Source organism: Prionailurus viverrinus, chromosome A3 (genome assembly GCF_022837055.1).
Source record: "Prionailurus viverrinus isolate Anna chromosome A3, UM_Priviv_1.0, whole genome shotgun sequence".
Taxonomy (NCBI): Eukaryota; Metazoa; Chordata; class Mammalia; order Carnivora; family Felidae; genus Prionailurus; species Prionailurus viverrinus.
The window spans coordinates 24,470,463-24,496,247 of NC_062563.1; the positions used below are offsets into that span (position 1 = coordinate 24,470,463).

The following is a 25,785-nucleotide window of genomic DNA, read 5'->3' on the forward strand; positions in this document are numbered from 1 at the left end:
CATTGAGGAAGACACTTGTTGGGATGAGCACTGGGTGTTGTATGTAAGCGCTGGGATCATGGGAATCTACTCCCAAAGCCAAGAGCATACTGTATATACTGTATATTAGCTAACTTGACAATAAATTATATTTTTTAAAAAACTTAAAAAAGTAAAGTTTAGAAGTAGAATCATAAAAATTAAAAGGGTGAATTTTATACTATGTGAATTATATCTCAATGAATGGAAAAAAGTTGTGAATAACTTTAGCCTAATGAATTTTGAAGCAGCAGCAAATTAACAGTTTTCTTGAAAATATAATTTAACCAAAACTGACTTAAGAAAACTTGAAAAATCTGTACTTAAGAAATTGTGAAATAATTAAAAATCTGTGTCCTTATGAATTAATTAGCATAACCCACAGACCCAGATAGTTTCCAGGTAGGTTTACTAAGCATTTAAAGAACAGATACACATGTTCTTCCAGAGCATAGAAAAAGAGGAAAGATGCTTTTCTGCTCTATTTTGAAGTTACTTTTTAATCTTGATGCCAGAAAGCAAAGACATGAAGAGAGGATAATATATTTTCACTTATTAATATAGATGATAAATCCTATAAAGCCTTAGCAGTATCAGAAATTGGAAAGACACGGAACAAGAGGAGTTCTCAAATTGCTAGTTGGAATATAAATTGGAATAGCCACTTTTTTTTTTAAGTTTATTTATTTACCTAAGTAATCTCTTACCCAACATGAGGCTTGAACTCATGATCCCGAGATCAGGAGTCATATGCTCCTCTGACTGAGCCAGCCAGGCACCCCTGGCATAACCACTTATGAGAGCAGTTTGGCAATATCTAGTAAGATGGAAGATGCTTATAATTTAAAACCTAGGAATTCTGGGTATATAGTCTAAAGACACATGTCCACAAGAATACATGACATTGCAGAATTATAAGATTGAAAATTCAGGGCAGTGGGAGGGAGAATCTTACTATTCATCAGCAGGAGAATAAATGTGTGGGTTCCATAAAATAGCAGTCAGGATGGATGGATCTCAAAAAATAATATTAAGAGAAAAAGGAAACTGAAGAAGACAGACTTTGCCAGTTATACAAAGATTAAAAGCATACAGAAAAGCATACATACATTCCACATACGTAGAAAAGATAAACATGCATGTAACTATTAATCCCAATTATAAGAGAGTGGGAGTGGAAAGAGATTGGGAAGGAGTGGGGACTTCTGCTGTATCTACATATGTATCTGAAGGGAATGGGGCAAAATGTTAATTAACAAGGTGGATGATGGGTACATAAATTTTCCATACCTTTTTATCTTCTTGAAATATTTTACTTAAAAACAAATGTTGTGCCAATTCCAGTAGTCTATTCTACAGATTTTCTTTTTCCTTTAGGACTAATAAGGATGACCAGCCCTGCCACTGTTATGATACCCCAGAGTGGAAATGTGTCATCTTCCATGATGGCACCAGGCCCCAATTCAGAGCTGCAGCCCAGGACTCCTCGCCCTGCTTCTCAGTCAGGTAATGACCTCCAATCTTTGTGGCTTAAAGAGGCTGGAACTCTCTGCAGAGATCATTACAAAATTCAGCTATTTCTGATTCCACGTTCCTAACTGCCCAACTTAAATGCCACCTTCTTCACAAAATCTGCCCTATTTCTTCAAGTTGAAAGTCCATTTCCTTCTCAGAATTTCTCTTTCTCTTATCAGTTACAACCCAACATTCCTAACAATGCATTCCTTGGGCTACTTAGTCCTGCAAGATACTTCTTGGCAGAGAATTCCATAATAAATTTGGTAAGTGCATCATATGTTACCTCCTTCCTAGAGATTCAGAATTAATGTATTGGAGGCACTGGAAGTCCTGCCATGAAGAAACCTGTGTAAGGTGGTTAGGTTCAGTTGTTTCCCAAACCAAATTGACTGTATTTTGTTTTATTTTCTTATAACACTAATGAACATAGTTCCCAAGAATATGCTTTGGAAAATACTGCTCTCCACATTTTATGTTTGGCTCTTATATCCACTTTTGAACCATAAGCTCTTTCTAGACAATATTCGTCTTTCTGTCATCTTGGTGTGTTGCTTTGCATATAGAAGGTGTTCGCAAACATTTCATTGAAGGTACCAGGGGATTTTACTCTATATTTTTCACGATTGCCAGGACTACTGTAGGATCTAGGGTTGCAGTAGTTTAATTATTGCTTTGTTGACTGTCTTTAAACAGATTCAATGGATCCACTCCTCTCTGGGCTCCATATACAGCAGCAAAATCATCCCTCAGGATCTTTAGCTCCCCCGCACCACCCAATGCAGCCTGTCCCTGTGAATAGACAAATGAACCCAGCTAATTTTCCCCAGCTGCAGCAGCAGCAGCAGCAGCAGCAGCAGCAGCAGCAGCAACAACAACAACAACAGCAACAGCAGCAGCAGCAGCAGTTGCAGGCAAGACCCCCACAGCAGCATCAGCAGCAACAGCCACAGGGAATGAGACCCCAGTTTACTGCCCCAACTCAGGTGCCTGTTCCTCCAGGCTGGAACCAGCTGCCTTCTGGAGCCCTTCAGCCTCCTCCAGCCCAGGGTTCTCTGGGCACAATGACTGCAAGCCAAGGGTGGAAGAAGGCTCCCTTGCCTGGCCCAATGCAACAGCAGCTCCAGGCAAGACCATCCTTAGCCACGGTACAGACACCTTCCCACCCGCCCCCTCCATATCCCTTTGGCAGCCAGCAAGCCTCACAAGCCCATACAAACTTTCCTCAGATGAGCAACCCAGGCCAGTTCACAGCTCCTCAGATGAAGAGCTTGCAGGGAGGGCCCTCCAGGGTCCCAACCCCCCTGCAGCAGCCCCACCTCACCAACAAGTCTCCTGCCTCCTCACCCTCCTCCTTCCAGCAGGGATCCCCTGCATCCTCCCCAACGGTTAACCAAACTCAGCAGCAGATGGGACCAAGGCCACCTCAAAATAACCCACTTCCCCAGGGATTTCAGCAGCCCGTCAGCTCTCCCGGTCGGAATCCTATGGTTCAACAGGGAAATGTGCCACCTAACTTCATGGTGATGCAGCAGCAGCCACCAAACCAGGGGCCACAGAGTTTACATCCAGGCCTAGGAGGTGAGGAGCACTGAAGCTATTTGTGTTGATAAATTTACTGGAGATAGATCTTAGTAGAACTTCAATTTTTAGAGTTAATGGAGGGAGGATGTAATTATTTGGCTTTGTGGATATAGTGGTGACACTTGATGTAACTTAGTTAACTTGATACATTATTGACTTGATACATTATGCAGCATCTTACTGGTTACATTTAAGCTAGCCCTCTGGATGAAAATGCAGGTAAAACTCAATGTAGAGATTTTCATTTTGTTTTTTAAATTACTTTTGCTTGATCTTGGACTGATAAGATGTCCAGAAGAAACATGCATTTTATTAATTTAAATCGCTCAGTTGATGAAAAAAAATTAAGATTATGCAATAGAGCAAAAATGAAAAAAATAAATACAGGGTCTTTTGGGGAAAAGGCCCTTCGAGTTTTCAAGTTTGATTCTTCGTAAAGTAGTAAGCATGGTATTTGTTAAGTTTGATTAAAGTGTTAAAGGGGAATAATTTCAGAGATCATTGACTTTTATAGTTTATAATGCCAATGCCTGCTCCTTAGAGAGGGAATTCCACCAGTTATACCTAAAGGAGATTTATTTATTTATTTTGTAAGGTGCCTCTTGTATGAAGAAAAAGCAATGGAGCTTAATGTGTGAGAGGTAAAACGATTACAGTAAAACTTATCCATCTCCATGTTTATTATTTATCTTATTAATCATTGATCTAGTGCACATGAATGTGCTTGGAGCTTTTCAGTAAGGTATAGAGAGTGCCAGTAATACTGTCATCTGATGAACATATCCCCACCAAAAGACACCCATTGCCTACCCAGAAAAAAACCCTTGCATCTTTAGTGCAACATAGCAAAGGCATGTTCTCATGGTTTCTGGTGAAATTAAGTTGCTCATCAGTCTCTTCACTCTCTTGTAATTAATTTTACTGACGTGCAGGCTCTGATATTTAAATCCTAAGAAGTTTTTAGAAAATGCAAGAATGTTTCAGTTCCAAACTTCACTGTTCTGGGCATCTAGTCCTGGATCAGTGGAAGCTGGGTAGTCCCTCCTGCAAATGTGATTCCTGATTTAATTATAGTGGAAGCATGCAAATGGGGACTTGTCACTGCTAAAGAAAGGACAAATGCATATTTGTCTACAGAGTGTTTTTCAGGACATTGAAAAATTGGTCCTTAAAAATAAATGGACTAAAACAAAAATTTTTAAATGAGCTTTAGGTCTTGATGCTTTCATAGAGCAGATTATGTGCTCACGTAGGTGATCTGGCCACATCAAGGCCTATGTTATAAACAATGAGTGGGTTCTGAGATCCTCCTTCTTACAGATCTGTTTTCTGAAATTAAACCTTCCTATAAAAGGAAGTAATACTTTAGTAAGATTCCATTAAAGCATGGCTTTTGGTACCATAGCTGTCGGAATTGCAGCAAACCTTATAAGGGGAAGGCATGATGATAATTTAATATAGCCTCACTTTGAAGCTCCTATGGATTGTTGCTAATCTCCTGTCTCTTCCCAAGAGACGAGCACAATATTGGGGGAAGTTTTCCACAAAGGAGATTGTCATCCATTTCCCTCAATGGAAAAAAAATCACCTATTGTTAATATCAGGACCCAGCTCTTTGTTTTATAGTATTTCATACCAATTTGTTTGAATATGAGAGAATTTAGCGTATTACTTTGGTACCTATGTTAAAGTATGTAAAGTTTTGGGGTCTGTTGTATTACAGAGAAAAGTGAGCCCTAAACCTTGCTGTGACATGGCCTCAGATCACATTTAGGGAGCAGATTGCCATCTCTTCCTTGGCATGTTCTAAGTGTAAATTTTTTAGTATTTCTTTTTCATTTTGACAATGCTCATGTAAGAGATTGTGTTGATTTTTTTAACCATCTTTCCCAACCTTATTATTAAAGATCTTACCAGTGTGACAGAGAGAGCTAAGCCAGTGGAGACTTCATGCAGCTCATCCTTCCTTATTCATTCCACATCTAAGCAAGAGTATAAATTTGCTAGGTAACTGCCTTACTCATTGTTTTCTATTAAGGAATGCCTAAACGCCTCCCACCTGGCTTCTCAGCAGGACAGGCCAATCCGAACTTTATACAAGGTCAGGTGCCTTCGACCACAGCAACCACCCCTGGGAGTTCAGGAGCCCCTCAGCTGCAAGCAAATCAAACTGTCCAGCATGCAGGTTTGTTTTCTGTGATTTATTCAGCCAACATTTATTGAACATTGTGTGCTAGATACCATGATAGATAATAAGAATATACAGATAAATATAAATCCTGGTCCTTCTCTTAATCTCAAACCCAAATTATTCTTTCAGGGCAATAACTAATATATCAAAAGTAGGTACAGTGTCTTGGGAACCGAAGGAAAGGAAATTAAACTTGAGTTTGAGCAGGTTTCAGCAATTTTTTTTTTTTCCTGTAAAGGACTCCAGATAGTAAATATTTCAGACTTTGCAGATTATATGGTCTCTGTTGCAACTACTTAACTCTGCTATCACAGCACAAAAGTAGCCATAAACAATATGACAAATGAGCATGGCAGTGTTCCACACACTGTTTATTTAGAAGCTGGCAGTGGGCTTGATTTGGCTCATGGGCCATAGTTTGCCAACCCCCAAGTTAGTAAAAGGGCAAAAGGCATTTCTGGCAAAGGAAACTATAAGTACAGAGACACATGGCATTTTGGGCAACTGCACCTTTCAAAATCTCTCTATAGTACATGTTAGCTTTGTTTATGCAGAATGTCTAAATTCTGGTTTATAATGTGGTGTTTGAAGAACAGACTTTAATCAGTATAGATTTAATGCCGACAGTGTATTTGTGGAGAAATAGGATAGAGCAGAATGGCTAAAAAAATTTGTAAAACAGTGTTGTAATATGCCCAGACTTCATGTTTCTGGTTGCTTAGGCACCACATGGACTAATCTTATCCTTTCTCATTGAGCCAGATCGGAATGAAGTAAGTGCAAACATTTTCTGTGGAGAACTCCCCATCCCCACTTAAAGTTAATTTAGTTGTGTGATTCCAACTTTTAATGGTAAATCACTAAGGAACAAGAAAAGTTCTAACTTAGTTTTTTGTTTTTGTTTTTGTTTTTTAAAGTTCAAACTACCTCTTGAAGCGTGAGAGAAGGGCAGATTAAACTGTTTTACCCATCTGCCAATGCAAAACTGCATTCCTGGTTATGTGAATTTATGGTTTCTGTAGGAAGTTATGAATAGTGATAAAATCATTCATCATTCTTCCACCCAAGCACATCTATTTTGTATTTCTATATGGTGCCTTCCACAGGCACATACTGTTTAGACTTACACACTTCTCCTAAGATCGTTCTACTCCTGTCTCTCATTTTCTGTTCTCTTAACCCTACTTTATTTCTCTTGTTAGCTTTTAGTTCTCCTGAAAAAATATTTGTCTGTTACAGTCTCTTGCCAACTCCATAGAGTCAGGGGTTTGGTGTGTCTTGTTAATTGATACTACCTTAGCACCAAAAGTGTCTTGTGCATATTAGTTACTCAAGAAGTAATTAATGATTGAATGAGTATACACTGTATATTCAGTGTGTACAGAATATTCAGTTTATACAGTATATACAGTGATCATGGAGTTTAAGTTAAGAGTTTATAAGGCTAATGATCCCAAAATCTTTTTTGGGATTCAGAAAAACTGAATAATGTGAACAAGGGACAGTTTGTCCCCTGCCTCCCTGGCTGGAGTGTGGATTGGCCTCATAACTTCATTATGGCTGCCACTTTCTAGTCCTTACTTAAAAGTGACAAAGAGCTATAAAATAATCTAAAAGAGTATTCAGTAAAAAGGGGGAGATAATGCAAGTAATTATAGGAAAATCCTAAAGACCCAACAATAAGTAAACACTGCAGCAAGCCAGGCAATGTCTTTGTCTAAATTAGAAATAACTGAGAATAGGACATGTGCTTTATGATCCACCAGGGACTGCCACAGGGAAGGGTCAGTGAAGTTTTGTTTTTTGTTTGTTTGTTTCTTTGTTTGTTTGTTTTGGTGGATCGGAGATTTATTTAACACCAGCGGGCTCAGAGGAGACCATTTCTCCAAAGCTCTGAGCCTAGGGGTCAGTGAAGTTTTAACATCCCTTGGTAACTGTTCCTCTGTCTGCAGTTTCTGGGTTATCTGTCAGTTGACTTACACCAGAGGCTCAGCTTCAGATAAGGAATAAGGAATTTTTACCACACTGGGGCAGAGGAGACCTGTCCTTAGGAAGTATCAGGTGTTCTTTCCTTTCACGTGCAGCATCCAATACCACACATGTAAACTTTGAGAGTCATTAGTTTTCCAGGAAGCATGTTTAGCATTGCCAAGGTTTACCTAAGACAATGCATTACATTTGTTGTTTTCCTGACTCATCTACAGCAGAGCTTATTTCACCAGCCTACAGGGCTTTTCATTAATTTTCTTCACCTTAAAATAGCTACGTGTCATTTTCAAACAATGAGATGCTGCCTTTCTCTTTATTTCATCTGAAAGAAACTAAACTCTTGATCTTCAAAGTGTTATCTTTAAGTTACCAAATAGGAGTAAAGAAACCATTTCCCCTTCTCTGTTGTGTGGTCATTGGGAATGTAACCAATCATTCCACAGTCATGTCTCCATACTTCAAAAAAGCCACAGAAAATATGTCAAACATAGCATATTTATTTATGTTGGTCAGTGGATATATGGGTTATTGGTGTTTCTCCAATTAGAGTATCTTAATACCAATATAAGAGTATTTCTATCTGAAACTGTCCTTTTTTTGTTTGTTTGTTTAAGGTGGTCAAGGAGCTGGTCCTCCTCAAAACCAGATGCAGGTGTCCCACGGGCCACCAAATATGATGCAGCCCGGCCTCATGGGAATTCATGGCAACATGAACAGCCAGCAGGCTGGTAGTTCTGGGGTTCCTCAGGTGAACCTGGGCAACATGCAAGGCCAGCCCCAGCAGGGCCCACCATCTCAGCTGATGAGCATGCACCAGCAGATTGTGCCCTCCCAGGGCCAGATGGTCCAGCAGCAAGGAACCTTGAACCCTCAGAATCCTATGATCCTTTCAAGGGCCCAGCTTATGCCTCAGGGCCAGATGATGGTGAACCCTCAAAGCCAAAATCTTGGGCCCTCGCCTCAAAGGATGACCCCACCCAAGCAGATTCTTCCCCAACAGGGCCCACAAATGATGGCGCCACATAACCAGATGATGGGGCCTCAGGGGCAAGTTTTACTCCAACAGAACCCAATGATAGAGCAAATCATGACCAATCAGATGCAGGGGAATAAGCAACAGTTTAACACTCAGAACCAATCCAATGTCATGCCGGGACCAGCACAGATAATGAGGGGACCAACTCCAAACATGCAAGGAAACATGGTGCAGTTTACGGGACAGATATCAGGACAGATGCTGCCACAGCAAGGGCCCGTGAGCAACAGTCCATCTCAGGTTATGGGGATTCAGGGGCAGGTCTTGCGACCACCAGGGCCCAGCCCACACATGGCCCAGCAGCATGGCGATCCTGCTACTACAGCAAACAATGATGTCAGTTTGTCTCAGATGATGCCTGAGGTTAACATGCAACAAACCAACATGGTTCCCCCCCACGTGCAGGCCATGCAGGGAAACAGTGCCTCGGGAAACCACTTCTCAGGCCATGGGATGCCTTTCAATGCACCTTTCAGTGGAGCACCCAATGGAAATCAGATGTCCTGTGGTCAGAATCCTGGCTTCCCAGTCAATAAGGATGTCACACTAACAAGCCCATTGTTGGTCAACTTATTGCAGAGTGACATCTCTGCAGGCCATTTTGGGGTAAACAATAAGCAAAATAATACCAACGCAAATAAACCGAAGAAGAAGAAACCCCCTCGGAAGAAGAAAAATAGTCAGCAAGATCTAAAGTAGGTTGTGATAGTTTTGCCTCAAATTGTATTTATTTCTATGTGAACTTTTTTTGATGGAAAATTTTAAACGTGTATAAAATCAGAACAGTATGAAATCCCTCTGCTTCAACAATTACCAAGTCATAGTCTGTCTTGCCTTCATCTCCCATTACCTTTCTGATTATTTTAAAGCAAAATGACTGTGAATATTTTCAGTACTATGTACCTCTGAAAGATAAGGACAGGTTGGGTTTTTTTATTTTAATGAACACATAATACCATTAACATGTAGGAAAACGAACACTTTCTCCATAGTCTCACACACTCAGACAGTGTTCAAAGTTTTCTAATTATCTTAAATTAATTCTTTTTTTATCGTTTGTTCAAATAAGGAGCCAAACAAGGTTCATACATTGCAACTGACTGATCTACGTCTCTTAAGTCTATAGTCTCAGGGATTGTGGCACATAGAAACTGAAAAGTAGCCAGTGCTACCACATTACACTCCACAAAGCACTTCAGGGTTATAACAGCTACTAGGGAGCCAGAAAGGCCAAATGTGTTTTGGAAATGAAAACAGTTTATCAAAACTCCCCGCTCTCTCAAATGGAAATAGTTTTTTGGGGACACCTGTCTGTCTCAGTCTGTAGAGCATGCAACTCTTGATCTCAGGGTTGGGAGTTCAAGCCCCACGTTGGATGTAGAGATTACTTAAAGAAATAAAAATAAAATCTTTTTACAAAAAGAAATAATTTTTTGTACAGATGCCTTTCCTTCAAAGGCTCTCTATTTTGTGAAAAAAATAAGTAAGTAAAGGCTCTCCATCTCCATCATCCCTAGAAGCTTAAAGCCTCATTCTAACATGGTTGGACCTTTTAAATCAATTACCCCTTAAGTAAAGGTTCTCTAGGTGAGTTCTTTTGCAAGATCATAGCAGGAAGGACGATTAATTTATATGTCATGTCTTGAAGCTAAGTGTTAATCATATTTTTTTGACTTTGATAAAATGTTTCCAGAGGGCATATTGATTAAACTGGATTTTCTGCCTTTAAGAGACATTTGTTAATAGGGAATAGTGACTAATGAATGTAAAATGGGTTCATTGAAACAAATTGCTAGAACTGTAGGAGAGTTTTAGTTAAACAACCATAAATGTTCAAAATAAAACCCAACTGTCTCTGAGCCTTCCCACGATATTTCTTTGATTATACCATACTCACTTGCTGCTTCTTGAGTATTATAAATTAAAAGTCTGTGACTGTATATTAACAAACTATATTTTCCTAAATTCAGACCTAATAAGACCTTTAATTATCTAATTTTTCCAGTAGCTCTAAGTTAAATTCTTTACTGCTTTCAACCTGCTGTCCTGGGAGGGTATTTATTTCTCCCAGTAGTCTAAAATTGTAAGGCTATTCAGTTGCCATTAGTATGCATTCTTGCTGTCTTCACCAGCTCTGAGGAAGATCGCTTACTTGTTGGGGCTAGAAATTGTGGAAAGGACCTTATATAGGCATCAGGGTTCCTACAAAAGGGAGACAGTAGGTATAATAGGAAGAGCACTTGCTCCTAACTCTACCATTAGCTCACTGTAGAGCCTTGGACCTGTTTCTTACACCTCTCTGGGCCTTTGTTTTCTCATCTATAACATGAAGTGACTGGACCAGATATCTTGAGATTTTTTTAGCAGTGCAGTTCCATGAAAGTAGAGACCTACAGAATCCTTATAATTTGAAGTGAGAGAGAAGTCATAGAAGGAACAAATTGCTATAGGCATCTGGATGTGCTAAAGACCTGCTTCAAGCTCTAAATTTCCATGTGCTAGGACTTTTTAAAATGGATTTAAGGTAAGGCTTAGAAACCACACAGAATACAATGAGATCAAATACTGTCTAAAACTGGGTGACCAATATCAGGGCAAAGGGAAACTAAAGATAGGGAAGAAAGATACAGCCAGGAATAAGATTGCAAACCAAATGGATGTGAGTACATTGGTTCTTTGGGAATGTGGATGTTAGTAGATAACATTTTTTTTCGTTTCTTTTTCCCCACTAAAAATTCTAAGCTACAACCAGGTAAAAACGAAAGCATCCCAGAACCAGTGGGGATGTCTGCAAATACTCATTCTGTAGCAGAAATAATTAGCTTTGTTCTAGTATTCTCCATTTTTCTTTATTCCCTGGATACCATTTTCATCAGCCAACCTACAACTTCTTGCAAGGTGTTATGAATTGTGAGAGCTGCCGCTATAATATCCACAAAAAATAAACAATCTGGACTCCATGGTTGAAATTGATAACTATACCAAAGATAGTGTGGTTTCACAAGAATAATACTTTATAATGTTGATAGTCCAAACTATGATCAGGTCTTAAAACATTTAAGCGATGGATGATTACTTGAAAATCATTATGTCAGAAATTTGTAGAAAGCACTTTGAGTAAATAGCCATACTATTATTAGATTAAGTAGATTTTATTGTTTAATGAAATTGCTGGATTATTTTTATTCCAAACAGTGAATATTTTATCGGACTAGAGATATGGAAGTTACGATAAAGATGATAATGCAAACAGATTTTATGTCTTCAGAAATAGGGGAGAAGTTAAGCTACTTTCATGTATAAGCTAAGCAACTTACTCCCAAATGTATAATTTATTTTTTAGTACCCCAGATAATCGCCCAGCTGGGCTGGAGGACACGGATCAGCAGCCATTGCCTGGAGAACAAGGAATTAACTTGGACAACTCAGGCCCTAAACTGCCAGAATTTTCAAACCGACCACCAGGTGATAAAATGTTAGCTAAAGATTGCGTACTTTTCATCATTTATACAGCAGTACAAGGCTTCTCTTCAAGGAAACATTGGTATTTTATTTTGTCTCCTAACTAGGCTTCTTTAGCAATTAAATGTGTCTAATATTTGGAAACTTTGCCTTGATAGTAAGTAAAAATTTCAAATATGACTTCTGAAGGCATATGTATATGTAGTGTATACAGTTGACCCTTCAACAACATGGGTTTGAACTGCATTATCTACTTATATGCAAATTTTTTCAGTAAATACAGTAGTATAAATGTGCTCTCTTATGATTCTTAATAGCGTTTTCTTTTCTCTAGCTTACTTTACTATAAGAATACAGTATATTATACATATAACCCAGAATGTGTGTTAATCAACTGTTTATGTTATGTAAGGCTTCCAGTCCACAGGTAGGTTATTAGTACTTCAGTTTTGGAGGAGTCAGAAATCATACATGGATTCTCAACTGCACAGGGGGTCGGTATTCCTAACACCCACATTGTTCAAGGGTCAACTGTGTATAGATACTGCTCAGATTAGCCTTCTTGATATTAAGTCCTCATAAAGTCAGACTGAAATGTCAAGTGCTTCTTTATTCTTGTCAGTATCAAGATTCTAGTTGGCATCCAAATGGAGTAAGATTAAATGGAAAGGTGTTTTCACTCGAATCCTGCTTGCCTGCCTTTCCTGCAGCCTTTCCTATTGGGTTTTCTCGAAACAATGAATAGGGTTTACAATAAAAATTTTTTTTTTTTTAATTTTTTTTTTCAACGTTTATTTTTTTTGGGACAGAGAGAGACAGAGCATGAACGGGGGAGGGGCAGAGAGAGAGGGAGACACAGAATCGGAAACAGGCTCCAGGCTCCGAGCCATCAGCCCAGAGCCTGACGCGGGGCTCGAACTCACGGACCGCGAGATCGTGACCTGGCTGAAGTCGGACGCTCAACCGACTGCGCCACCCAGGCGCCCCTACAATAAAATTTTTTTAATAGAGTTTTTATTATGAATCTTTAAACATAAAAACTATATAAGAGTAATAAAAGAGACGCTCATGTACCTACCACCCAGCTGAATAATAAGTAAGATCACTATTGGTGAAGCCCCCTGTGTTGTACCCCTTTTTGGCTATAAAATAATATTATCCTCTAAATGTTGAAAAGAAAAAAACTTTCTAAAATTCATTTATTCCAACCTAGGTGTTATAGAAGAACTAAGGCCAGCTGCCACAATATCTCTATACTTGTTACTCTTGGCCTGAGCAGTGATTTGTAACCTTATTCCACTGTGACCCAGTCGAAGACACCCAAGCCTGTCATACTTAGGTCACTCTTCCCTGTGTGTACAAAGGATTATGTTTTGTTTCTTCCTCACTAGTTATTCCTCCTTTTTGACGTGTGAGAGTGACGTTATTTTGGGTATATACCGTAATCCACCCTTAATTTATGTATTTTAAAAGTGAACCAAAAAAAAAAAAAAGTAAATACACCATGATGTCATTACTACATGCTATTTATTACAAATTGTTTGGGAACACCACAATTCCAGTCAGTGAGTTGCAGCAATTGAGGCAGGGAGGTCACTAGTCTTGGCAGGTATATCTAGATGACATTATGAATAGGAAGATACCTTCTTCCCTCAAACACATGTGAATTCCTATATGAATCCCAGAGGTCCTTGCACACATCATTGCTTCCTTTCTAGAGTTTAAAAAGTAGGAACCTACGGGATGAATTTGGCCTATCATGTGTTTGAACTATCATGCAGTGTCTTAAACCAGATAAAAACCTGAATTTAGATACCTTTAGATAGAACATTAATTCTGCAGTTTGGCTCTGTCCACAGGACTACTACTGTCTTATACCAGACCACTTCTGTTCTTCACTACTGGCCTGGTGCCTAAAGGCATATGAGTTGCAACCCTTGATTAATAAATATGGGTTTGGGTTATGTTATAGACACTATGTGTGTTTTGGCTTTCATTCTCTACCATTATGTGACGGCAACCCTAATCTGTCTTCTTAACGTTAGTGCCCTTTGGACTGCTGCCTCCAGCTTCTGGAACCTTTATAGCAGCCATGCCCTCAGCTGTAACTTTTGAAAAGTTGCTGTATTATCTGCTCTGCTGTCTTTGGTATTTATTGTGCTACCTGGTGGGCTGATTTAAAGATAAAAGACATTTGTGACATAGCCCAACAACCATGGGCTTCTACAGAAATGACAATTTTCTTAATATGGGAACCTGAGTTAAACCTGTAGAAGTGCCATATTATTGTTGGCTCTATAATTGTAAAGAAGTGACTTGGGCCTGAAATAGAAAAGGATTTTTTAAAAAATCTCTAAAACTGAATTCTGTACATTGTACTCATTGGTGCCATGGTAATCTTTGGCCAGAAGACATTAATTAGGGTTGACCACAGGGTCTGACCCTGTGGATCAGCAGCATTTGGTAGCTCCTCTGTGAAAATCATGAACCATCATTTCTGCCAACTGCCAGAGCCAACTGTTTTTATTCCTGCGCCTTCTTAAAACTTCCCTTATGCATTTTTATGCAACAGTGGAATAAATCTAGTTTGTGAAATTGTATCCCAGCTATATCCCCACTTTTTCCCATGGAACTACCTTTATTCTTGGTTAATGATTTTTCCTTTCTGCTGATTGTGTAAAGCTCTGGTTCTAAAATGTCAAGTAAAAGCTTCACAAAAGAAGGAATCATTTGAACTGTTGCCTTCTGAAAATCTATAAGGCATTGTCCCTCAGTTCTTTTCCCAAAATTATTTTTTATTCCTGAGGGCAATGTTTCTGGCTTATTATTCTTCCTTTGTGGATTCATAGAAAATATTTCTCCAAATTCAGTTTTAACATGTAAGAAAGTAAATGGAAATTAATATCCATAAAAAAATCTTCAGTATCCTCAATTTATTTTCAATGTGTATATCAGCTTCTGTTAGCTCCTGCTCTTTATTAAATTGAACTACATCAGAGGGACAGTTTAGTTCATTTGGGTTCCCCAAAGGATTGAGCCTGAAGGATGCAGCATGATGTATGGAGCCAGTGGATTGGCGTCATTTTAAATCCCTCTTAAGGCATTGAATCCTAGAATTGTATATTTGCTTCTGTTGAAAGAATAAAAAGCCTATCTTTGATGCTGTTGTTTTCACAAAATCACACCTTAAAAAATTAATCTTGATAACAGAAAAAGTGAGTCCTAAATGCCTTACTTCATTCACAAGTACAGTGAAATATTTATTATTCCCACATGAGACCCCAGTGCTGGGTGGTCAGCTACTTGCTATTGATGGGAATTTTTCTCATTTCACCTGAATGTTTGGCTGGGATAGACTCAGCCACTTTCATTGCATAGCACAGAGTGTCTGTCTATTACAGTCTTAGTACAATAGTGCCTCATTCAGACCTTGAAGACTAAGGGGCTCCAGGTTCTTGATGCTTTGCTTTTTGCTTCCTTAAGCTGTGTGCCCCTTTGCTTATGTCGGATAATGAGGAGCTGCTCCTGCCCCCCTGGCAGTGGGCATGCCTAAGCTGTTTGTGCACTGTCTGGGCCACCTAGATGAGTATTGCTTGGCTATACTCTAAAAGTTGCTTTTCCTGCCGAAAATCTAACTTCCCTGATTTTGGGGGCTTGTTTTAGGTTATCCTTCTCAACCAGTTGAACAGAGGCCACTTCAGCAGATGCCTCCTCAGCTCATGCAGCATGTGGCACCCCCGCCACAGCCACCACAGCAGCAGCCGCAGCCACAACTGCCGCCACCACAGCAGCAGCCACCACCTCCCAGTCAGCCACAGTCGCAGCAGCAGCAGCAGCAGCAGCAGCAGCAACAACAACAACAAATGATGATGATGCTCATGATGCAGCAGGACCCCAAATCAGTTAGGCTTCCGGTCTCCCAAAGTGTCCACCCCCCACGGGGCCCCCTGAACCCAGACTCCCAGAGAATGCCCATGCAACAGAGCGGCAGCGTGCCTGTTATGGTCAGTTTGCAAGGACCTGCTTCCGTGCCACCATCACCTGATAAGCAAAGAATGCCAATACCTGTGAATACTCCTTTGGGAAGCAATTCAAGGAAAATGGTATACCAGGAGAACTCCCAGAATCCTTCTAGCTCACCACTGGGAGAAATGTCCTCGCTCCCTGAAGCAAGTGGCAGTGAAGTACCATCTGTCTCAGGAGGCCCAAATAACATGCCTTCACATTTAGTAGTTTCCCAGAATCAGTTAATGATGACAGGGCCAAAACCTGGACCATCGCCCCTTTCTGCAACTCAAGGTGCAACTCCCCAGCAACCCCCTGTAAATTCCCTGCCCAGCTCTCATGGCCACCATTTTCCAAATGTGGCTGCTCCAACCCAAACATCTAGGCCTAAAACACCGAACAGAGCCAGCCCCAGACCCTACTATCCTCAGACACCCAACAATCGCCCTCCTAGCACAGAACCTTCAGAAATCAGTCTGTCTCCAGAAAGACTCAATGCCTCCATTGCAGGACTCTTCCCCCCACAGATTAATATTCCTTTACCTCCTAGGCCAAATTTAAACAGGGGCTTTGATCAGCAGGGCCTAAATCCAACAACTTTAAAGGCCATTGGGCAAGCACCTTCGAATCTTACCATGAATAATCCTTCCAATTTTGCTGCCCCACAAACTCACAAATTAGATTCTGTGGTGGTGAATTCTGGAAAGCAGTCTAATTCTGGAGCAACAAAACGGGCTAGTCCGAGCAACAGTCGCAGGTCTAGTCCTGGGTCCAGTAGGAAAACTACCCCAAGTCCTGGGAGGCAAAATTCAAAAACCCCTAAACTTACTCTGGCCTCTCAAACAAACACAGCTCTGTTGCAGAATGTGGAGTTGCCAAGAAATGTATTGGTCAGTCCCACTCCTTTGGCCAATCCCCCTGTACCTGGGAGCTTCCCTAACAACAGTGGGCTGAATCCTCAGAATCCTACTATGCCTGTGGCTGCAGTGGGAGGTGTTCTGGAGGATAACAAGGAGAGCTTGAATGTGCCTCAGGACAGCGATTGCCAGAATTCCCAGGGTAGGAAGGAGCAGGTAAACATTGAGCTCAAAGCCCTCCCTGCCCAAGAAGTTAAAATGGTTGTTTCTGAAGATCAGTCTAAAAAGGACGGGCAATCTTTGGATCCTAACAAACTTCCCGGTGTCGAAGAGAACAAAAATTTGGTGTCTCCTGCTATGAGGGAAGCACCCACATCGTTAAGTCAACTTCTTGATAACTCTGGAGCTCCTAATGTGACCATTAAACCCCCTGGGCTTACAGATCTGGAAGTAACGCCTCCAGTAGTTTCTGGGGAGGACCTGAAAAAAGCATCTGTCATTCCCACACTGCAGGATCCGTCTTCTTCTAAAGAACCCTCTAATTCCCTAAATTTACCTCACACTAATGAGCCGTGTTCAACCCTTGTGCATCCAGAATTGAGTGAGGTCAGTTCTAATGTTGCACCAAGCATCCCTCCAGTAATGTCAAGACCTGTCAGCTCTTCCTCCATCTCTACTCCCTTGCCCCCAAATCAGATAACTGTTTTCGTTACTTCCAATCCTATCACGACTTCAGCTAATACATCAGCAGCTCTGCCGACTCACCTGCAGTCTGCATTGATGTCAACAGTCGTCACAATGCCCAATGTGGGTAGCAAGGTTATGGTTTCTGAGGGACAGTCAGCTGCTCAGTCTAATGCCCGGCCTCAGTTCATTACACCTGTGTTTATCAATTCATCCTCAATAATTCAGGTTATGAAAGGATCACAGCCAAGCACAATTCCTGCAGCCCCACTGACAACCAACTCTGGCTTGATGCCTCCCTCCGTTGCAGTTGTTGGCCCTTTACACATACCTCAGAACATAAAATTTTCTTCTGCTCCTGTACCACCTAGTGCCCCCTCCAGTAGTACTGCTCCAAATATACAGACTGGTCGACCCTTGGTCCTTAACTCACGAGCCACCCCTGTTCAGCTTCCTTCCCCCCCATGTACAACTTCTCCAGTTGTCCCTCCTCATCCCCCTGTCCAGCAAGTGAAAGAAATGAATCCAGATGAGGCTAGTCCTCAGGTGAGCACCTCAGCAGATCAGAGCACTCTTCCCTCTTCACAGTCAACCACAATTGTTTCTCCCCTTTTGACCAATAGTCCAGGCTCCTCTGTCAACCGGCGAAGCCCAGTCTCATCTAGTAAGGGCAAAGGAAAAGTGGACAAAATCGGCCAGATTTTGCTGACCAAGGCATGTAAGAAAGTTACAGGCTCTCTTGAGAAAGGGGAAGAGCAATATGGTGCAGATGGAGAGACTGAAGGCCAAGGGCTAGAGACCACAACTCCAGGGCTCATGGGAACAGAGCAGTTATCCACAGAGCTGGACAGTAAAACCCCAACACCCCCAGCACCCACTCTGATAAAAATGACCTCTAGCCCCGTGGGCCCGGGCTCCACCTCAGCAGGACCCAGCTTACCTGGCGGTACTCTCCCCACCAGTGTACGCTCGATAGTAACCACTCTGGTACCCTCTGAGCTCATCTCTGCGGCGCCGGCCACAAAAAACAATCATGTTGGCATAGCATCTGAGCCACTTGCGGGTGGCCTAGTGGAGGAGAAGGTGGGATCTCATCCAGAGCTTCTACCCAGCATAGGTATGTACTCGGGGCCTGGCATCATCTCCTCGTGTCAATTTTATGATGACCTATCCCACAAAAGAAAGCATGACTTCTCTTCTACTTGGTTGAAGAAGAGTGGGCTAAATGGCAATAGTGGTAGTTTCATTTATTAGAAGTACATTGGGAAATATACTTGAAAACCCATGTTAAGTTTACATTCATTAATAGGTTCTCTCTCAGCTCCTAAAATAATGGCAGACCTTTCATTTATATAAAGCTTTTCATTTTACAAGGAAACATCTTTACCTGTTATCTCACGTTATCTTGATACCAACCATGTCAGGGAGCCCTTAACCCAAGTCCGATTCCGTGAGTGAGAAGACTGAAACTCAGAGTTCAATATTTGTTCAAAGTTGATACTGTGAACCTTCAGTTTAACATTGTCTCTTAAAGGTGAATAGAAGTTTCTGCAAGCTCTCCTTACCATGATAATGACTTGCTCTTGACAGTTTCAGAGCAGGGTTCTCATAGCCCCTTCCTCATTATACTGTATCCCAGAGACTATTCCTTTCTGACTGTCTACTCCAGAGGAGAACTTTTCAGAAAACTAAGTTTCATGACAGTAGACACAGGAGAAGCAAAGTGGTTGAGAGACAGATAGGCTTGAGTTAGTATCACAGTGCCACCATTTACCAGCTCTATGGGTTTAAGTAAGTTGCTCAACTACTCCAAACTTGAGTTTCTTCCTTTTGTAACAAGGGAACAACAGTAGTTCTAAGAGTTCATTGAGATAATGCATATAATGTGCTTAGCACAGAATATAGTAATGAATAAATGGAAAAAAATTATTACTGATTTCTCTTTGACACAGTTTTTCATAAATTAGACCATTCCAATTCATGTATATCTAGTTCAAATTATTTCCTATGTACTGTTAAGATGGGCAAATGATGGGAGCGTAGGTATCCTTATGCCTCCCCTCCCCCCTTCACACCCCGCCACACCCCACCCCCCCTCCCCCACGCACACACACACGTCTCTCCTGTGAGACCTAAGTGATGCAGAAGCTCTATTTTCCCCAAGTGGAGTCAATCACACAATGCCGAAGCTGAGAAGGACCTTTGCTATATCCTAGGGCAGCTAACAGTGCTTTTCTCGTTGAATGCAAGCTAAAATGTTTTGAGTGGTAAGCACCTAGGAGGAGGGTCAGAAAGAACATAAGCTTCAGGTTATGATCAGAGTTCAAATTCTAGTTCCACTGGTTACTAATCACAGTTGGATAAATTCCTTAACGTCTTATAAGCCATGTACTTCACCTGTAAAACAGAGTTTGTAATTCCTACCTCCCAAAATATACAAAGATAAAAGGAGAAGACAGCATAATGTGGCCAGCACACTGCCTCACACAGAGCTTTAGAAAGGTTAATTCCCCCTCTCCCTCTTCAATGCTAGAGACACGGAGAGATAAAGACCCTTAAGGAGTTCATTGCCGTTGCAGGAGACAGAGACTTCACAGGGCTGGGTGCCCTAAGTTTCTGGTTCAAATTCTGTGAATGTAGATGACTCCTAAGAATGAAAAAGAAACGTGGTGTGAGTTAAATATATTTTCTGCTATTTAGTGTTTCTGTTGTACTTCTGGAGGGATCTGCCCACCCCCCCCCTCAACCCCCCCACTGCACACACATACCAAGAGAATAATGATGAAGTGATTAGGGAATATTTTTATATGGGTCATATATAATACTAGAGAAATATATGAGCTTTGGGAAGATGAACCTGCAGTTTAAAAAAACCTCAATTTTAAGATTGTTTCCATTCTTCTAGGTTTTTATCTTGAAAATGTGAGAGATCAATACTGGAGTTAAAAGTAGGATTTAAGATACGGTTTTAGGCTTTATCAGATAAACATCCAAAAAAAATTCTTTTTTAAATTTTTTTTTTCAACGTTTATTTATTTTTGGGACAGAGAGAGACAGAGCACGAACGGGGGAGGGGCAGAGAGAGAGAGGGAGACACAGAATCGGAAACAGGCTCCAGGCTCTGAGCCATCAGCCCAGAGCCCGACGCGGGGCTCGAACTCACGGACCTCGAGATCGTGACCTGGCTGAAGTCGGACGCCCAACCGACTGCGCCACCCAGGCGCCCCCCAAAAAAAATTCTTAACACAAAGGCATTATTGACTAAGCAGGGAGAGAAATATACAAAATTCACAATTTCCACAAGAGGATAAAACATTGTTACTAAGTTTATCTAGGATGTTAGACTGAAATGTCAAGATAGGAGGACATAATCCTTGAATGACTGTGGCATATCTATGCCCTTAATCTTTATTGTATGATCCAATAAGCCTCCATTCTAGAGTACATTGTGTATCCTGTTCCATTCCTCTTCAGGGACCTAAGTAGTCTCTGTCCTCCGAAGCCTAATTCTGATGTTTCTCCCTCTAATGTACCATCAGTTTTCTCAGTCTAGAATTGATCTCCTTTTCTTTCGATTCCCATAGCACTTTCTACCTTATGAATCTTCTTCATATAACATCCCAGTGGACTCCAGAGTACCACATTTGTGTATCTTATCTTTGATACTGGACTGAACAAAAAGAAAAATTAGTCTCTAACGGTGCCTGGAACAGCGCCTTGCCCCTAGGAAGTTCTTGGTAACTGTTTGTTATATAAGTAAATAACATCAAATAATGTATTCATCAAGTATGAATTGAATATCTGCTCAATGACCATCACTCTTTCCAGGTGCTATACAAAAGTACAAAATGAATTTTAAGATTCAAGTCTCAAGGGGTGTAGTCTTTAGAGGAATGAGAAATTTTTTAAATGCTGAGGTAAATGGTATCATTGTTCTCTGCAAGTGGTTCAGTTTGCCTACTAAGGTGTGTTTTGGGGGTTAAGTTTTGAAATGTCCTTTCAAGGCCAGTTTCAAGTACTGCCCTCCAAGCGTATATGTATTTCAGCAGTTACTTAGCCCTTGAGTCAGTCAATGCCTTCGGTTTTGTTGAGAAAAGAAAGTAAAAGGCCTGTATTTTTTTTTCCTTGCCTTAGCCCCTTCACCGAGTTTAGTTGCAAAGGAAACTCCAGCCACAACACCACAGGGGCCTGGTGCCAGACCAGGTAAGGCATGCTTTGGAAAAACTTCTCTGAGTGGAATGGATTATATGTGAAGGAACTGCTGCTGTCCTCAGGGTGCCAGGAAGTGACTGAAACTCTCTCACCTGCTGGCTTCAGAGCAGACCTCAGATGAGTGGCAGGGTTTGTGCAGGACTGTTAGGGTTCTTTTCCCCCCGACTGGCTTGCTGTCTTATGCGTTCCTGGTGTCAGCCAGGGAACCCAAGAAGGGTGTTGCGGTGCCCATTGTCTGCCACCTAGCTGTGGATGGTTTCCATTGGACTGTTTGCCCTGTTGCATGACCCCGGCACTCATAGCTGGCAGCTGACTGGCCCATGGTAACTTGCTAGGGTGGCAAGCATTCCTACACTCAGTAACTGCATATTCATGACAGGAGTGGAGGCTTGTTCTGAGAACCTCTGCTACAGTGAGGTAGCCACTTTTCCTGGGAGTCAGTCATTTCAGTCCTCTCTGGATGGCATTATGTTTCCCATGACCAAGAAATTGCAAATAGCATGAAGGATGGTGTTTCTGGAAGGTGGAGTCCATGGTAATCTGACAGATAATTGCTGTGGAATGCTGGGTCAGCTCAGAATGCGTGAGGATCTTGATGGCAATAACAGTACTGCCTTCATAGATAAATAGTGTAAGTGTGTTACAGTTTAATCTTGGCCTGGCCCTTTGTCACTGAACATATTGAGAGATAACCAAAAAAAAAAGTATGACACTTTTCACTCAGAGGTTAGAATCTCATTTACAGTCCAGTTCACACTTGAAAAAATTTGTAAGGAAAAAACAGTATTACCATGTTTAGCTTTGTGGGCCTAAATCAGTGAAATTAAGCTATAACTTGTGATTTTTTTAAAGATTTTATTTTTAAGTAATTGTTACACCCACAGTGGGGTTTGAACCCATGACCCCAAGATTAAGAGTCACATGCTCCACCAACTGAGCCAACCAGGCACCCTAACTTGTGTTTATTTTAAAAGCTGCTTCGGGTGCTATGTGCTATGTTATGTTCTATTGCACACTCTGGGTAAAATCAGGCTTCTGAAAAGAATGGTTGAGCAAAAAGCGTTTCTGCCATTCAGATTCTTCCTTTGCTACCAACTACCCACATGATGCATGACATTGTGCTAGGCACCTGACAAGGATAGGAGTGGAGCAAATCATTCACAGAAGGTATTAGATGGTAATGTTCATTTTTGGCGAGAAAAGGAGCAACTAAAAGAGGAAGGGAATTACATTTTCTGCCCCAATTCTTTACTCCAGAAAAATGTGCTTTACTATATCGTACATCTTCCTCAAAATAATTGGCCAAAGAATCCTATTGCTTTTAAAAGTTTGACTTAAATGAATCTCCTTAAAATACCCTCATAGTCACTGATTGCCTCACCAGATTCCTTTGATCTCTACTAATGTGAATTAGCTGTAATAGTGTTAAAGTTCTCAAAAGCACTGACTTTTGTTTCACATGAGCAAACTAATAAAATTTTTTGGTAATCAGCCTCTTTTGAGCTGTTTTCATTTTTGAGCACACATTACCTGAGTTTGTGTGCAGGCAACAGAGACCCAGTGAGTTGGTATCTATTTCAAGTGGAGGGTTTCCAGGTTTTATGGGTTAGATGTTGGGAGCTAAGTAGCAAATGAGAAGCGAGGATTCCCTCATCTTGCATTGAAGGCAGAGGGATGCAAGGGATTCCAGCATGAAGGCTGCATTGACATGAGTATCCTAACAATAACAACAGCTAATTTTGAGTTCTTACTAAGAGCCAGGTGCTGTACTGAGTTTTTATATATATTGTTCCATTTAATCTTAATTTTGAGGTGAGTAAAGTGGTTGTCCCCATTTTTCAGATGAGGCATTGAGCACAGAGAGTCAAGCACAGGGTTACATGGCTAATCAATGGCGTCAGAATTCTAACCTATGCACTCTGATTTCACTGCCTTCAAGGAAGTTAACGTGTAATCTCTGGGGTAGATGAGGCATGTACACTGAATCTGCTGTGCTGAATTCTCTATAAGGGGAGGCAGGAACAGGTACAGAGCTGTGGGAGGCCAGAAGCAGGAGAGATCACTGCTGTCTGGTGCATTAGGAAAGTCTTCTGGAAAGATGAAACTCTAAAAGTGATGTTTTTCTGCTGATGCTGAGAAAGAAGTGCCTGGTAAACCCATAGAGTATTCATTTAAGCAAAACCCTGCTAGACAAATTACTGAGATTTTCCTTTCTTAGAGGGTATTGTGGGGAGTTTGAGGAAGAGAGGAATGTAATGGAGTCTGTAGGCATTAGCTCAAAGCAAAGCAGTCTGCACTCTGTAACTCAGTGAGGAAGTCCTTTGGAGGAGAATGCATCCTTAATATATATTTAAGACATATTTTAAGATTACTGCCTTTAAAAACAAGTATGAAGAGGTTAGGGATATTTTAAGAAAGAAACCAATCTCTTCTACAAGAGAGGAAGAGGCTTATTTTACTAATCTAGTTATAGCTGGGTGAAATATGAACCAGGTAGTGTGAATCTAGTTCTATTGATCCAAACAGGATTATTTCACAGTGTGGAGTAGAAATAAAAATAGACCAAGTAAGTGTCTTATGCCCCAGACTACTGAGTTGTGTCCCTGCCAACTCTGTCTCCATACCATGTAGGGTGAGGATCCTGCTGGGCATGAAGACATGTTAGCCTAAATAGGGCATTTAGAATTCTGAGACACCTCCCTTCTCCCAGTGGACATAGACACCAGAAGCTCCCACATCTCATTTCTGTCCTTTGTATTTTTCACAGAACTTGAGGCAAATGCTGCCATGGTCTCTGGACAAAGGTAAGATGATCATTCTGCAGACTAAGCGTGAAAACGGCATAAGCCTCTTTGAAGGGAAGGGTATCGGCTTTCTCATCCTTTAAACCTCTCTTCACCTTGTCCTTTTTCCTTGACTCATTGTGCCAGTCTGTTTTCCCTGCTAAAACAGGGGAGCTGTCATGAGTCCTAACCCCTGAGAGGTAACATTTCCCTTAACAAAGCTTGGTGGCCAAGTTTCTACCTTTTTTGGTTGTTTTGAAAATTGAATGAGATAACATGTTCAGCACTCACCATAGTGAGTAAATAGTAAGTTCAGTATGTAAGAACTGTTGTTATATTGTCATTAATAATAGTCCTTGCAACACCTTCTAAAGCATAGCTGTTTGATCCTCCAGGCTTAAGAGAGAAAGCCAGACAGGGTCTGAACCCCAAAATTCATGCTTTTCCGGTTATACTACAAAGCCCCACATAACCTAATAAAATGAAATACACCTGTGGCTTCACTAACTCCATGGAAAGGAGGAGGAATAGTTCCAAAAGTAATTCCTTTTTTAATCTAGTAATGCATTGGATAACATTTTAGAGAATTTATCATATTTGTACAACTTAGTTTATAAAACACCTTCACAATCATTTTCTCATTTAATCCTATCCACCCTTTGAGGTGGTCATAATAACCAACATCTATCTGAATGCATCTCATGCTATGCACTGGGTTGCAAGCCGCTTAAGTGTATCATCTCATTGAATTTTCACAGTATCTATTAGGAAAGTAAATTCTGTCTTACCGGTAAGGAACCTGAAGCTCAGAGAAGTCAACTAAATTGCCCAAGGCCACAGATTGAGTAAATGGTGCAACTGATATCCAAACTCAGGTGCCCTGATTCCAGAACCCTCATACTTATGTATTGTAGCAGACAAAATGGGGATTATAGATCAAGAACCTGAAGCATAGAGGAAGTTAAATATCATGTCCAATAAGTATATAGGTAAGACTTGACCCCTTTTCTTCTGCCTCACAGATTCATTGGCATTCCTACTACATATTTCTCCCTGTTTTTATTTGAATTGGCTAATATTTGAATTCATTTGCCCTTACCAAGCATACTCCAGCTGTGTGGCTACACAAAGAAGATAATCAGATCAAAAAAGGGTATTTGTTTCCAGAGCTATCTGAGTACTGACCATATGAACAGCAGGACAGTACTTCTGTGGCTTTTGTTTTGCCAGGAGAAAGAGGCACCTCTGTTAGGAATCTTTCTTCCTCAGAGACTTTGACCATTTTCGGGGCTCCTAGCCAGAAAGCCATCCTTTACCATCTCTAAAAGGATGTGTGAATACCCCTGACTTACAGTTCTACCCCAGCTCTGGCCTTGCCTCTTCTTCACTTGACTTGGTTCATGGGGCAGTTGTTAGATACAAAGCAAGATGGTGAACAGTATGGCCAAA

At 40.9% G+C, this 25,785-nt stretch overlaps 1 protein-coding gene across 10 annotated transcripts in view; it reads left to right on the forward strand.

The window, feature by feature from the left end:
• NCOA6 (nuclear receptor coactivator 6) overlaps positions 1 to 25,785 on the forward strand; it is a 108,432-nt gene that overhangs the window by 72,277 nt on the left and 10,370 nt on the right. For 6 of the 10 annotated variants that reach the window (XM_047853905.1, XM_047853910.1, XM_047853913.1 and 3 more), the window contains 8 exons: positions 1,396 to 1,524; positions 2,230 to 3,114; positions 5,156 to 5,302; positions 7,912 to 9,028; positions 11,677 to 11,798; positions 15,459 to 18,458; positions 21,476 to 21,544; positions 24,321 to 24,357. In XM_047853905.1, the coding sequence (XP_047709861.1) occupies positions 1,396 to 1,524; positions 2,230 to 3,114; positions 5,156 to 5,302; positions 7,912 to 9,028; positions 11,677 to 11,798; positions 15,459 to 18,458; positions 21,476 to 21,544; positions 24,321 to 24,357 (5,506 nt within the window). The remainder of the gene's footprint in view (positions 1 to 1,395; positions 1,525 to 2,229; positions 3,115 to 5,155; positions 5,303 to 7,911; positions 9,029 to 11,676; positions 11,799 to 15,458; positions 18,459 to 21,475; positions 21,545 to 24,320; positions 24,358 to 25,785) is intronic. The other 4 variants (XM_047853914.1, XM_047853911.1, XM_047853912.1 and 1 more) reach the window with 4 other exon arrangements.